At 30.9% G+C, this 15,337-nt stretch overlaps 3 protein-coding genes across 3 annotated transcripts; 1 reads left to right on the forward strand and 2 right to left on the reverse strand.

Moving 5' to 3' along the window:
- Window positions 1-4,639: 4,639 nt before the first annotated feature.
- LOC111688898 lies at window positions 4,640-5,210 on the reverse strand. Its single transcript, XM_023451396.2, has 2 exons — window positions 5,159-5,210; window positions 4,640-5,007 (listed from the first exon to the last, which is right to left on the reverse strand). Exons 1-2 carry the CDS (start codon window positions 5,168-5,170, stop codon window positions 4,780-4,782), a joined length of 240 nt encoding a protein of 79 aa, XP_023307164.2. The 5' UTR covers window positions 5,171-5,210; the 3' UTR covers window positions 4,640-4,779.
- A 7,341-nt stretch (window positions 5,211-12,551) lies between these two features.
- LOC111682651 (vitelline membrane protein Vm26Ab-like) lies at window positions 12,552-13,022 on the forward strand. The gene is made up of 2 exons (XM_023444642.2): window positions 12,552-12,597; window positions 12,673-13,022. Exons 1-2 carry the CDS (start codon window positions 12,586-12,588, stop codon window positions 12,922-12,924), a joined length of 264 nt encoding a protein of 87 aa, XP_023300410.2. The 5' UTR covers window positions 12,552-12,585; the 3' UTR covers window positions 12,925-13,022.
- A 1,045-nt stretch (window positions 13,023-14,067) lies between these two features.
- Window positions 14,068-14,603, reverse strand: LOC111682640 (vitelline membrane protein Vm26Ab-like). Its single transcript, XM_023444633.2, has 2 exons — window positions 14,551-14,603; window positions 14,068-14,486 (listed from the first exon to the last, which is right to left on the reverse strand). The coding sequence occupies exons 1-2, from the start codon at window positions 14,560-14,562 to the stop codon at window positions 14,217-14,219; spliced, it is 282 nt and encodes a 93-aa protein (XP_023300401.1). The 5' UTR covers window positions 14,563-14,603; the 3' UTR covers window positions 14,068-14,216.
- Window positions 14,604-15,337: the final 734 nt, after the last annotated feature.

The raw sequence follows: 15,337 nt of genomic DNA on the forward strand, positions 1-15,337 counted from the left end.
TATAGACTAGACTATAGACTAGACTATAGACTAGACTATAGACTAGACTATAGACTAGACTATAGACTAAACTATAGACTAGACTATAGACTAAACTATAGACTAGACCATAGACTAGACTATAGACTGGAATATAGTCTAAAGACTATAGACTAATCTATAGACTATAGACTAAACTATAGACCATACTATAGACTAGACTATAGACTAGACTATACAATTATGCTATAGACTATAGACTAGAATATATAATATGCTATAGACTAGACGGTATACCAGACTATGGACTAGACTATAGACTGGACTATAGGCTAGACTATATACTAGATTATATACTACACTATAGACTAGACTATAAACTAGACTATTGACTAGAAAATAAACTAGACTATGGAATAGACTATAGCCTAGACTATAGACTAGACTATAAACTATACTATAGGCTAGACCATAGACTAGGCTATATAATCAACTGAAAACTTGGTAATAGACTGAACTATAGAATAATGTCAAAACTAAGAATCGTATTAGGCTTCAGACTACAAACTATTTATAATTCAATGTTCAATCTTCCTCAATTAGATTTAAACAAAACATTTAAAATTGAAACCAATCCTTATCTAGCCTGATTTCATTTTATCAGTCTGTCTGTCAGTCCTCCATTCATTATATTTTTGGTCAGTCAATTAGAAATGTATACAAGTAAAATTTTGTGTTCAAAACTACGAACATATTTATTGCATGTTTGCCAAATGACCACAAATCTGCAACATCCTGATGATGAAATCTATAACACAAAACTTGCACACATACAGAAAATATATGAACGTATGTATGAAGCTACCAACGTCAAGAGACTTGAATTATAGTGCAAAAGCTACAAGGAAAGTAATTCAAAAAATTACTCAAACATAGCAACTAAACCAGGAAATACTAAGTATGACATCAAGTACTAGAAAAAATTCGGAAATAAGGACAACTCTCTCAGCCAACAGTCATTAATTTAAAGCCATTGCTATTTACAGCTAACTTCAGTTGAGGAAAAGAAATAATGTCGCAATTAAGTAACTGCATTAGCAGTTTCTACTCAATGGCATAAAACTTTTAAAAAAGTTTAATTAATACTGATTTTGTTATTAGCAAAATTTTAAAAGTTTTGTTTTTTTTACCCCTTTCCACTCACATATTTCCCTTTGTAGCCCGTTCTTTGTAATCGAGTTAAAATATTTCTGTACTCATTTCAATTTCCGTTTGTCCGCACATTTATACTATTATTCCTTTGTCTACAAGTGAATTTTGTTGGTTTTTTCTCCGAATTACAATTTAATGAAGAACTGTATGAAAGTGACTTTAAAAACAAAAAACTATATTTATTCCCAGTTTAACAAGAACATCCTTTAGAAATTGTTGCTTCACTCTATAGACTTACATTCATATATTTTGTTTTCCTTTTTTGCTTTTCCTATAGCCTACATTTTTTGTGTCTGAATATTTGTTTGCATTATTTCCGTTTTTGAACTCCGTGTAGTAATACCTGCCAGGCACAACATTAAAATTTTAATAAGACTGAGCTATTTCTTTTGCAAAATAAAAAAATCAGTAAATGCATTTTTTTGTTCTAGGCCAAAATACCTTTGAACTACTATTTTAAGTTACAGTGAATTTCGTTTGTGGCATTTTGTTTGTCTTTGTCTGGGAAGTGGTACATAAAGATTGTATTTAATGGGATTACTTAGAATGAATAGTTTATACCGAGTAAATAAAGATCATGTGATAAAATTATAGCGATTTTTGTATGGTTTACTTTTGGAATTTATATTGCGATATTTAGTGTTTTTATTCAGTAAACATTTATGTTTGATCGTTATTCAAAAGGGATTGGAAATTATAGCTCTGGTTAGACGTCAAGCAGACTTTAGGCCTTAAATAAATTATAATCCAGACAATATACCGGACTAAAGTCCAAAATAAAGACTTAGCCACAGACTAGACTATGGACCAGAAAGTTGAACACATTATATAAATATGTACTAAACTATAGTATATACTGGACTATAGACCAGATTAGATTATAGTCCCTACTATAAAGTACACTTAAAACTAAACTATAGACCAGACTATAGACTAGACTATAGACTAGACTATACTCTAGATTATAGACTAAACTATAGACTAGACTATAGACTATACTATAGACTAGACTATAGACTAGACTATAGACTAGACTATAGACTAGACTATAGGCTAGACTATAGACTAGACTATAGGCTAGACTATAGACTAGACTATATTCTAGACTATAGTCTAGACTATAGACTAGACTAGACTATAGACTAGACTATAGACTAGACAATAGACTAGACTATAGGGTAGACTATAGACTAGACTATAGACTAGACTATAGGCTAGACTATAGACTAGACTATATTCTAGACTATATACTAGACTATAGACTAGACTATAGACTAGGCTATAGACTAGACTATAGACTAGGCTATAGACTAGACTATAGACTAGACTATAGACTAGACTATAGACTAGACTATAGACTAGACTATAGACTAGGCTATAGACTAGACTATAGACTAGACTATAGACTAGACTATAGACTAGACTATAGACTAGACTATAGACTAGACTATAGACTAGACTATAGACTAGACTATAGACTAGACTATAGACTAGACTATAGGCTAGACTATAGACTAGACTATATTCTAGACTATAGACTAGACTATAGACTAGACTATAGACTAGACTATAGACTAGACTATAGACTAGACTATAGACTAGACTATAGACTAGACTATAGACTAGACTATAGACTAGACTATAGACTAGACTATAGACTAGACTATAGACTAGACTATAGACTAGACTATAGACTAGACTATAGACTAGACTATAGACTAGACTATAGACTAGACTATAGACTAGACTATAGACTAGACTATAGACTAGACTATAGACTAGGCTATAGACTAGACTATAGACTAGACTATAGACTAGACTATAGACTAGACTATAGACTAGACTATAGACTAGACTATAGACTAGACTATAGACTAGACTATAGACTAGACTATAGACTAGACTACAGACTAGACTATAGACTAGACTATAGACTAGACTATAGACTAGACTATAGACTAGACTATAGACTAGACCATAGACTAGACTATAGACTAGACTATAGACTAGACTATAGACTAGACTATAGACTAGACTATAGACTAGACTATAGACTAGACTATAGACTAGACTATAGACTAGACTATAGACTAGACTATAGACTAGACTATAGACTAGACTATAGACTAGACTATAGACTAGACTATAGACTAGACTATAGACTAGACTATAGACTAGACTATAGACTAGACTATAGACTAGACTATAGACTAGACTATAGACTAGACTATAGACTAGACTATAGACTAGACTATAGACTAGACTATAGACTAGACTATAGACTAGACTATAGACTAGACTATAGACTAGACTATAGACTAGACTATAGACTAGACTATAGACTAGACTATAGACTAGACTATAGACTAGACTATAGACTAGACTATAGACTAGACTATAGACTAGACTATAGACTAGACTATAGACTAGACTATAGACTAGACTATAGACTAGACTATAGACTAGACTATAGACTAGACTATAGACTAGACTATAGACTAGACTATAGACTAGACTATAGACTAGACTATAGACTAGACTATAGACTAGACTATAGACTAGACTATAGACTAGACTATAGACTAGACTATAGACTAGACTATAGACTAGACTATAGACTAGACTATAGACTAGACTATAGACTAGACTATAGACTAGACTATAGACTAGACTATAGACTAGACTATAGACTAGACTATAGACTAGACTATAGACTAGACTATAGACTAGACTATAGACTAGACTATAGACTAGACTATAGACTAGACTATAGACTAGACTATAGACTAGACTATAGACTAGACTATAGACTAGACTATAGACTAGACTATAGACTAGACTATAGACTAGACTATAGACTAGACTATAGACTAGACTATAGAGTAGACTATAGACTAGACTATAGACTAGACTATAGACTAGACTATAGACTAGACTATAGACTAGACTATAGACTAGACTATAGACTAGACTATAGACTAGACTATAGACTAGACTATAGACTAGACTATAGACTAGACTATAGACTAGACTATAGACTAGACTATAGACTAGACTATAGACTAGACTATAGACTAGACTATAGACTAGACTATAGACTAGACTATAGACTAGACTATAGACTAGACTATAGACTAGACTATAGACTAGACTATAGACTAGACTATAGACTAGACTATAAACTAGTCTATAGACTAGACTATAGACTAGACTATAAACTAGTCTATAAACTAGACTATAGATTAGTCTATAAACTGAACTATACACTAAGAATTTGTCAATTTACTTGTCAATAGTCTTCTTCATGAACTAATTAATTTCTAAATATAGGTTCCTATTCTAAATTACATTTCAGTTCCTATTTTTGTGTAGATTTTACTTCAGATTCAGATTTTTGCTCAAATGGCTTAGAGTATTGTTTTTAAATAATAATAAAACATTTTCAGATTTTCAACAAATAACTTTTAACATGTTTTTATTTAATATTTTTCTTTTCGTTTTCTCTGTCTAATAAAACCTTTTAACAAAAAACAATTACACAACAATTATGAAAAAATTCTTAAATCCTCGTTAAATGAAACACAATATTTACTTGCGCAACAAGTATGAAGCAGCATAAGGATAAGTAGAGTAAGCAGCAGTGTAAGGAGAAGCTACATAAGAAGTAGCATAAGGATAATCATAATAACCAGAATAGGCAGCAGCATAGGGTGATGTATAGGCGGCTGTATAGGCAGTAGTATAGGGTGAAGAATAAGCAACAATATCAGGTTTAGCAGCAGCCAAGGCAACAACAGCCATAAAACACATAGCAAACTTTAAATAAAGATAGAAAAAATATAAAATAAATTGATTACTATTATTTTGTATAGATTTTTTGCTTGTTTTATAAACAAAAATCCTTTAGACTGAAACTAATTCAATTTCCAACAATTTATTTACAAATAATTTAATAACAACTACTTACGAATTTAAACATTTTGTTTATTTTTGTTTTAAAGAGTGGTTTTGTGGTTTGTTTTATTAAATGATTTAATTAAACTGATAACAAATAATTAAAAACTATTAGTATTTATAGTTAAAATAAATAAATATTTTTTTTCTATATTTTATTGTTGTTGTTTAATGTTCTAGGCCTATAATAATCTGTCTGTGTGCGTGTGTGTAGGAGGTTGCAAGTAAACAATTTATTTTATGGTTGTTATTATTATTAAACGTTTTATACTTTCCATATTATGCAAGGTGTTACTAGAATTTTTAAATTGGAAAAAAAGTTTATAATTTATTCTAAATGGTTAAACACATACATTTATAAAAACACTAAAATGGACAGTTTATGTGCTGAAACTGTCATAGACATATTTTAGTATTTATGACAGTACGTGTGTAATAATATTTATACAAAATGCTTTAGGGACAAATTGCTTATTCAAAGCCTTCAGCTGCTAATTATCGGTAGACATTAGGTTGGCAAATTTAAATTTATAAATGTCAATTATTGATCTCAGTTTCAATATACATATACATATATAGTTCTATATTCTATGGTTTAGTCTGTAGTGAAGTTTGTATTCTCGTCTATAGTTTAGACTATAGTCCAGGCTAGTCTATAGGCAAGTCAATAGTCTAATCTATAGTCTAGTCTATAGTCTTTTCAATAGTCTAGTCTATAGTCTAGACTATAGTCTGGTCTATAGTCTAGTCTATAGTCTAGTCTATAGTCTAGTCTATAGTCTAGTCTATAGTCTAGTCTATAGTCTAGTCTATAGTCTAGTCTATAGTCTAGTCTATAGTCTAGTCTATAGTCTAGTCTATAGTCTAGTCTATAGTCTAGTCTATAGTCTAGTCTATAGTCTAGTCTATAGTCTAGTCTATAGTCTAGTCTATAGTCTAGTCTATAGTCTAGTCTATAGTCTAGTCTATAGTCTAGTCTATAGTCTAGTCTATAGTCTAGTCTATAGTCTAGTCTATAGTCTAGTCTATAGTCTAGTCTATAGTCCAGTCTATAGTCTGGTCTATAGTCTAGTCTATAGTCTAGTCTATAGTCTAATCTATAGTCTAGTCTATAGTCTAGTCTATAGTCTAATCTATAGTCTAGTCTATAGTCTAGTCTATAGTCTAGTCTATAGTCTAGTCTATAGTCTAGTCTATAGTCTAGTCTATAGTCTAGTCTATAGTCTAGTCTATAGTCTAGTCTATAGTCTAGTCTATAGTCTAGTCTATAGTCTAGTCTATAGTCTAGTCTATAGTCTAGTCTATAGTCTAGTCTATAGTCTAGTCTATAGTCTAGTCTATAGTCTAGTCTATAGTCTAGTCTATAGTCTAGTCTATAGTCTAGTCTATAGTCTAGTCTATAGTCTAGTCTATAGTCTAGTCTATAGTCTAGTCTATAGTCTAGTCTATAGTCTAGTCTATAGTCTAGTCTATAGTCTAGTCTATAGTCTAGTCTATAGTCTAGTCTATAGTCTAGTCTATAGTCTAGTCTATAGTCTAGTCTATAGTCTAGTCTATAGTCTAGTCTATAGTCTAGTCTATAGTCTAGTCTATAGTCTAGTCTATAGTCTAGTCTATAGTCTAGTCTATAGTCTAGTCTATAGTCTAGTCTATAGTCTAGTCTATAGTCTAGTCTATAGTCTAGTCTATAGTCTAGTCTATAGTCTAGTCTAGTCTAGTCTATAGTATAGTCTAGTCTATGGTCTAGTCTATAGTCTAGTCTATGGTCTAGTCTATAGTCTAGTCTATGGTCTAGTCTATAGTCTAGTCTATAGTCTAGTCTATAGTCTAGACTATAGTCTAGTCTATAGTCTAGTCTATAGTCTAGTCTATAGTATAGTCTATAGTCTAGTCTATAGTCTAGTCTGTAGTCTAGTCTATAGTCTAGTCTATAATCTAGTCTATAGTCTAGTCTAGTTGATAGTATAGTCTATAGGGTAAGGAGTGAGATCGAAAAATTCTTAACACACGTTTTTCATTACATTTTTCAACCAAAGTATTATTTGATTTTTTTTTATCAAGTTACCTTTGAAAAACATGTCAGTTATTATGTGTAATGTCAATTACATTAATTGTTTGTTAATCTGATTAAAATGAGTGACCAGAAAAAAGTGCGTACTGAAATTATTAAATATTTTCAACTAAACCCAACTTGGTCTTACAAAAAGTTGGCCAAGCATACAAAGGTCTACCGTCAAACTGTTTCCAATGTTATTAAACAGTACCGGGAGAACTTGTCAGTTGATAGAAAACCTGGTTCAGGTAGAAGGAATGGTCCACATGATGTTTCTAAAGCCAAAAAATAGAACGCATTTTCAAAAGAGCTCCCAACACATCCGGTAGGAAAGCAGCTCGGTTAGCTCAGTGCTCGGACTATTTGGTACGAAAAGTTAAAGCTAATGCAGATTTAAAAACATACAAGGCTCAAAAAGTTCCTGACAGGAACGCTGCTAAAAATTTAGAGGCCAAAAACAGAGCACGGAAATTGAAGTCAAATTTTATAAAAAATATTCTTGCTGCATAATGGATGACGAAACGTATGTTCTGGCAGATTTTTCGCAACTTCCAGGTCAAAAGTTTTATGTTGCTGATGCTCGAGGGAATGTTGAAGAAAAGTTTAGGACCCAAAAGCAGACAAAATTTCCCAGAAAGTTCTTGGTATGGCAAGCAATATGCAGTTGCGGCAAAAGAAGCCAATCATTTGTTACAACGGGCTCTATAAATACCGAAATTTACATCAAGGAATGTTTACAAAAAAGGCTGCTTCCATTCATAAAACTTCATAATGTGTCCACTTATTTTTGGCCTGACTTGGCATCCTATCACTATGGTAAACAAGCCCTTGAGTGGTACAAGTACAATAATGTGGTATTTCTACCAAGAGAGGCAAATCCTCCAAACTGCCCGGAGCTAAGGCCAGTGGAGAGATATTGGGCTCTTGTTAAAAGAGAATTGAAGAGTACAAAAAAGGTGTCCAAAAGTGTGGTAGATTTTAAACGGAGATGGACTACATGTTCGAGCAAAGTGACAGAAAGCACTATAAAAACGTTAATGGAAGGGTTTCCGAAAAGGGTTCAAAATTTCATCACTAGTGATTAAAACTATAAAAATATTTTTTTTTTTTTTGTAAATTGTAATAATAATTTGAATCAAATAAAAAAAAATAAAGCTGTAAGTATAGTGGTTTCTTTTTTATAAACATATATGTATGTTAAGAATTTTTCGATCTCACTCCTTATTACATAGTTTAGTCTAGTCCATTCTGATCTGGTTTAGATTCTTATTGCGTTCTGATTCAGGTTTACGCTCTGATTCTGATTTTGAAGCAAATTGTAGTACAAATTTAAATTGAGGTTTTAGTTTAAATTTTAGTTTAAGTTTTAGTTCCGTTTTTAATAAAGCTTCTATGTAGTCTTCTAAGCAATCTTGCAGATATACCTTTTTTTCATAAAACGTACCTAAATACCAATGTGTGAGTATCTTTAAAGAGTTCTTAACGTTACCTTTTAGTTACTTTTAGCGTCATCATCATTAGCACCATTAATGATTTACTATGCCAATAACCTGATACATCAGTCAAAAAAGAAATTGAACAAAACCCCAAAAGAGACAAAAAACCAACCCTGGTTGTACATTAATGTTTACCTAAAATAACATATGATTTTTTTTGTTTCCATTTGCGTTGTTTTACTTTCTTTATGTATAGATGAGGTGCTTTTATTTCAGCTCTTTTTAGAGGTTTTCTCTTTTTTGTTTGTTAGTTGAGCCAATTATGTCACTGTTCATTTCCCTTGATGCAATTAAATAGACAGACGACCGAACTATCGACCATTCATAAAATCAAATTTAGTTCATCAGGTCTAATAGTGAATATAGAAAATAAATGAATAAAAAAAGTAGAATGTATAGAAAATGTAGAGCAATTGTTAAATACTTAAAGATTGAAATAAATCTAAAGAAATCACTTTCTTTCTGTCTGTCCAATTTTGAAAGCCTCAAATATCTAATGTAACTAAAACTTAAATTATTCCCTTAAACATAGGATCGAATACTTTGAAATTCAGAATAATTGGTTAAAAATGATTAAGAATTAACTTAAAACCACTGCAACCTAGATTTTTATTAAAGTATCCTTTGCAACATGTATTTTCAATCATTTAAACGTGTCTTCTTTTCCAAAAATTACACAAAAATATTCTATAGTATCGTATATTTACTCTGTAGTACATATTTCTGATTTTCTCTAGTATTTCATATATATTAAAAGTAAACAGGATTATAAACATCAACAGCCAACAAAAATCTGTAATAAAAAACGATATCGAGGTGATTTTTTTCCTTCATACAATGTAAAAGGGTAGAAGTTACATGTGTATTTAGTTTATAGAATTTTTAACAAAGATTAAGTTGATATTACAAGTAGATTTACATGCCAAAATATTTACATGTTAAAAGTTAACAAAAAAAAGTTTTGCTACCTACATAGACATGAAGGTATTTAAATGGTTTTTTAACCCAACAAACCAGAAAACTATAACCAAAGTAGAAACCAAGCAAACCAGATCACCGGATGAAAATTTGGCAAATTTCTATACATAGATATTTAATGTCTCAAAGGTTCACATCAATTCAAAGCTTTGCTTTTTCCCAAAGCTCAATATAATCGAAATTTGGATGAAAGAAATAAAAACTGTATCCCCATCTCCCAGGACTAACTTATTCTTTTTATTTGAACTGTTCATTGTTTACTGGGTTATAAAACAAACGTTAACAGTACCTGTAAATTTCGTTAGCAACTGAAAATAATTTCAAGTTTTTAACAAAAACAAAGTTTGATTACTTTTATAAACTTTGCTAGCAGTTATTTTGTTTAAAACTTTAGTACCGAAATTTACATTTTTGGATCCGTTTATATAAAAATTCATTTAAATTTTGTTATTTAAAATTATTTGAGGTTTGAATACCTTTTCTTGGCAAATGTTTGTTGGTGGTAAAATAATATATATACAGTGATCCAGCTCAAGCGTTTGGAGGGATTTTTTTAAACTTATTTTTACTTTTTTTCATTTTTTATTTTGCAGACTGGACTATAGATTAGACTTTAGACTAGATTTCAGAATACACAAAAGACTGACTATAGACTGGTCACTTAAGACTAGGTTATAGACGTCACTATAGACTAATACACTATACACTTGACTGTAGATTACACAATAGACTAGACTATAGACTATACTATAGGCCACACTATATACTAGACTATGAATAGAAAAGACTGGACTATAGACTAGACTATAGACTAGATTATAGACAAGAACATAGGCTAGGCTGTAGACTAGACTATAATATAGACTAGACTATAGGCTGGACTATAGACTAGAATATAGACTAGACTATAGCCTAGATCAAAGGCAGAACTATAGACTAGAATATAGACTGGACTATAGCCTAGAACATAGACTAGCTAGACTATAGACTAACTAGACTAGACAAGACTATAGACTAACTAGACTAGACAAGACTATAGACTAACTAGACTAACTAGACTAGACAAGACTATAGACTAACTAGACTAGACTATAATCTAGACTATAGACTAGACTATAATCTAGACTATAGACTAGACGTTAGACTAGACTATAGACTAGACTATAGACTAGACTATAGACTAGACTATAGACTAGACTATAGACTAGACTATAGACTAGACTATAGACTAGACTATAGACTAGACTATAGACTAGACTATAGACTAGACTATAGACTAGACTATAGACTAGACTATAGACTAGACTATAGACTAGACTATAGACTAGACTATAGACTAGACTATAGACTAGACTATATACTTGACTATAGACTAGGCTATAGACTAGACTATTAACTAGACTATTAACTAGACTATAGACTAGAATATAGACTAGACTATAGACTAGAATATAGACTAGACTATAGACAAGACTATAGACTAGACTATAGACAAGACTATAGACTAGACTATAGACTAGACTATGGACTAGACTATAGACTAGACTATAGATTAGACTATAGACTAGAACAAAGACTAGATTTTGAACTATACCATATACTACAGACTATAGACTAGTCTATATATTAGACTATAGAGTAGATTATAGTCTAGACTACGGAATATACCATAGACTGTACTATATGTTAGCCTATAGATAACACTGTAGACTAGACTATAAACATGAATGTAAACTAGACTAGACTATAGACTAGACTACAGACTAGGCTATAGACGAGACTATGGACTAGACAATAGACTACACTATAGACTAGACTATTAACTAGACTATAAACTAGACTACAGACTAGGCGAAAGACTAAATTTTAAACTATATCATACACTACAGACTATAGATTAGTCTATATATTAAACTATAGAGTAGATTATAGACTAGACTACTGACTATACTATAGACTAGACTATATGTTGGCCTATAGATAACACTGTAGACTAGACTATAAACATTAATATAAACTATACTATAAGTTAGACTAGAGACTAGACTATAGTCTTGTCTATGGTCTAGTCTATTGTATAGCCTGTAGTCTAGTCTATAGTATAAATTAGTGTTTTTGGTGCTACTGTTAAGCAATTTTTAATATATTTTATTCCAAAAATTACAATATGAACATCACCTTCATATATGTACATATAATTCACATACTAAACTAAACAAAACTCGAAATTCTTAGAAACGATACAAACACACACAACAACTAAATTTCTTAAATATGAACAAAAATCAATGCCATGGTCAAAAGTTCTATTAATTTTGTAAAGCAATAATTTAATTTTTATATTATAATTTAATAACCTCATAAAAATATTTTATGAATATATCAATTCATTTCAAAGAAAAAATAAAAAGTTTATATTAATTTTGGTCATACACAAGTATATACACACATATATAAATTTTGGTGTGTATTCGTCAGTTAGTGCATTAGAATATAGAAAATGAATTTAATTATGAAATGCTTCTAGAATATTTAATTACAAATCAAAACAACAGCAACAATTTTCAGAACATAAAAGCCAAAAAACACCCACTTAAACCTATATACATCCATACATACATATGTCAGTTACAGTGGCAGTCTTTGTAAAAACAACACTTTATTTTTTTTTTTATTAAATGAAAATGAAATTAAAACATTAAAGCCAAGTTTACCATAAAATAAACACAGACAGCTGACCTTCACCAGGAAGACGTGCTTGGCTAAAACATATAAATTGTTTAAAATGTTTTAGATTTATTTTAATATGTTTTTTTTTTTTAATTTTAGTATAAAATGTAAATAATTTTTACTAAATACTATCAGTTTTAAAACTAAAGTGTTAACAAAACTAAACAAAAAAAATCTAACAAAATGTTCAAATTCGTAAGTTTTTAAGTGCAAATCAATTAAAGGATTAAATTTTGTAAATTGTATTTTGTTTTATTTCTAATGCAATAGTTTGCTTTGTGCTTGTTCGCTGTTGTTGCCTTGGCTGCCGCTAAACCCGGTATTGTTGCTCCTTTGGCTTACTCTGCTCCCGTAGTAGCTGCTGCTCCCTACACCGCTGCCTACACTGCTCCCTACGCCGCCGCCTACACTGCTCCTTATGCTGCCTATTCTGCTTACTCTGCTTATCCTTATGTAGCATCTCCTTACACTGCTGCCTACTCTGCTTATCCTTATGCTGCTTCTTATGTTTTACGCAAATAGATTTAATGTTTTAAAGAGGAATTTGTTAATCTTTAATGTTATTTGTTGATTTTGAAAACGAAAAAAAATAAAAAATATAAATGAAATACAGAAAAAAATAACTTTTTATAGAAAATTTTGGATAAAAATTTTCTTTTCAAAGAAAATTTTGGACATTAGAATGGACTGAAGCATGATCGCATTCGCCATGTCACCATCTTACAAATTATAGGTGGGCTAATCATATCGCGGGAAAAGGTCTACATATTACATACACTTAATTTTAATAGGCTATTCAAAACTAGAATACCCACAAAGTATTCTGGTCCGTGAACACTTTCATAAGAGACGATGTGATCTCAAAATATACTGATGGCTCAAAGACAGAAAGGGGCACAAGATCTTCTGCGTAAAAATGAATCTTCTACTCTCTCTTGGAATACCTAGACTTAACTCTTGCGATGATTTTAGGCGAAACTCAGATGGTCAAATATCACCACTTGTAGAATATCGAGACTGCTCTGGCCTACTCTAACGGTCAGTTAAAGTTCAGTTCTACCTAAGTTCTAGTTCAATTCTAATTCAGTGCTAGTTCAGTCTAGTTCAGTTCTAGTTCAGTTCTAGTTCAGTTCTAGTTCAGTTCTAGTTCAGTTCTAGTTCAGTTCTAGTTCAGTTCTAGTTCAGTTCTAGTTCAGTTCTAGTTCAGTTCTAGTTCAGTTCTAGTTCAGTTCTAGTTCAGTTCTAGTTCAGTTCTATTTCAGTTTTATTTCAGTTCTATTTCAGTTCTAGTTCAGTTCTAGTTCTTGTTCAGTTCTAGTTCAGTTCTAGTTCTTGTTCAGTTCTAGTTCAGTTTTAGTTCAGTTCTAGTTCAGTTCTATTTCAGTTCTAGTTCAGTTCAGTTCTATTACAGTTTGGTTCAGTTTTAGATCATTTTTAGTTCAGTTCAGTTCTAGTTCAGTTCAGTTCTAATTCTCTTCTAGTTCACTTTTACTTCACTTCTAGTTCTGTTTTGATAAGAATTTTCATTTCGAAAATTATGATAAAAATTTTCTTGTTATGAAAAATTTTCGTTAAAAATGTAGATTTTATAAAACATTTTTGTAAAAATATTTTTTTTACATTTCCCATATATAAATAAAGAATGTGCCATGAAGTTTCGTTAATTATCTACTTTTCTTTTTTAAGTAAATAAATTTAATTGTTTTCATTTTAATTTTTTCAACAGTCATTTAAGTTACATTAACAAAATTTTTCCTTCACATAACAACCGATAACACATTACAGCTAAACATTAAATAATTTTGCTGCAAAATTTACTTGCGCAACAAGTAAGAAGCAGCATAAGGATAAGCTGAGTAGGCAGCGGTGTAAGGAGCAGCTACATAAGGAGAAGCAACATAAGGATAGGCAGAGTAAGCAGAATAGGCAGCAGCATAAGGAGCAGCATAAGCGGCAGCGTAGGGAGCAGTGTAAGCTGCAGTATAGGGAGCAGCAGCAACTACAGGAGCGGAGTATGCCAAAGGAGCCACAATACCGGGTTTAGCGGCAGCCAAGGCAATAACAGCAAACAAGCACAAAGCGAACTGCAAATAACAGAAAATTAAATTAATTTTAAATAATTAGTTTAAAAAGTTATTGAAAACTTACGAATTTAAACATTTTGTTTTAGTTTTTTTAATTGTTTTGTTAATAGAACTTATTGAACTGATATTATTTATTTATTGATTTTTGGTATTTATAGTAAAAAGTTTTAATGGTAAACAATTAAAATTTGCATATTTTAGCCAAGCACGTCTTTTTTCGTAAGGCCAATCGTTTTGGACAGTTTGCAAGTTGGTGGTTTATTTTGAGGGAGTGTGTGGGTTTGTGTGTCATGATTTTTTTGTGTTTTTTATAAATTGGTATTTTTATAAAAATGTTCTGTAAACAATAGTTTCCTATTCGGTATTGCATTAAAATTTATACATTACCGTAATACATAAGAGAAGGGCATTGAAAATATTTTCTTTTTGGTATGTACTTTACCTAGACCACTTCTAGTTTAGATATTTCAGTTCTAAAACAGTTCTAGTTTAGTTCTAGTTCAGTTCTTGTTAAGTTCTAGTTCAGTTCTTGTTAAGTTCTAGTTAAGTTCTAGTTCAGTTCTAGTTCAGTTCTAGTTCAGTTCTAGTTCAGTTCTAGTTCAGTTCTATTTCAGTTCTAGTTTAGTTCCAATTCAGTTCTAGTTCAGTTCTAGTTTAATTTTAGTGCAGTTCTAGTTCAGTTCTAGTTCAGTTTAGTTTAGCTCTAGTTCAGTTATAGTTCAGTTCTAGTTCAGTTCTAGTTATGTTGTAGTTTAGTTCTAGTTCAGTTCTAGTTCAGTTCTAGTTCAGTTCTAGTTCAGTTCTAGTTCAGTTCTAGTTCAGTTCTAGTTCAGTTCTAGTTCAGTTCTAGT

Source organism: Lucilia cuprina, chromosome 5, assembly GCF_022045245.1.
Source record: "Lucilia cuprina isolate Lc7/37 chromosome 5, ASM2204524v1, whole genome shotgun sequence".
Lineage (NCBI taxonomy): Eukaryota > Metazoa > Arthropoda > Insecta > Diptera > Calliphoridae > Lucilia > Lucilia cuprina.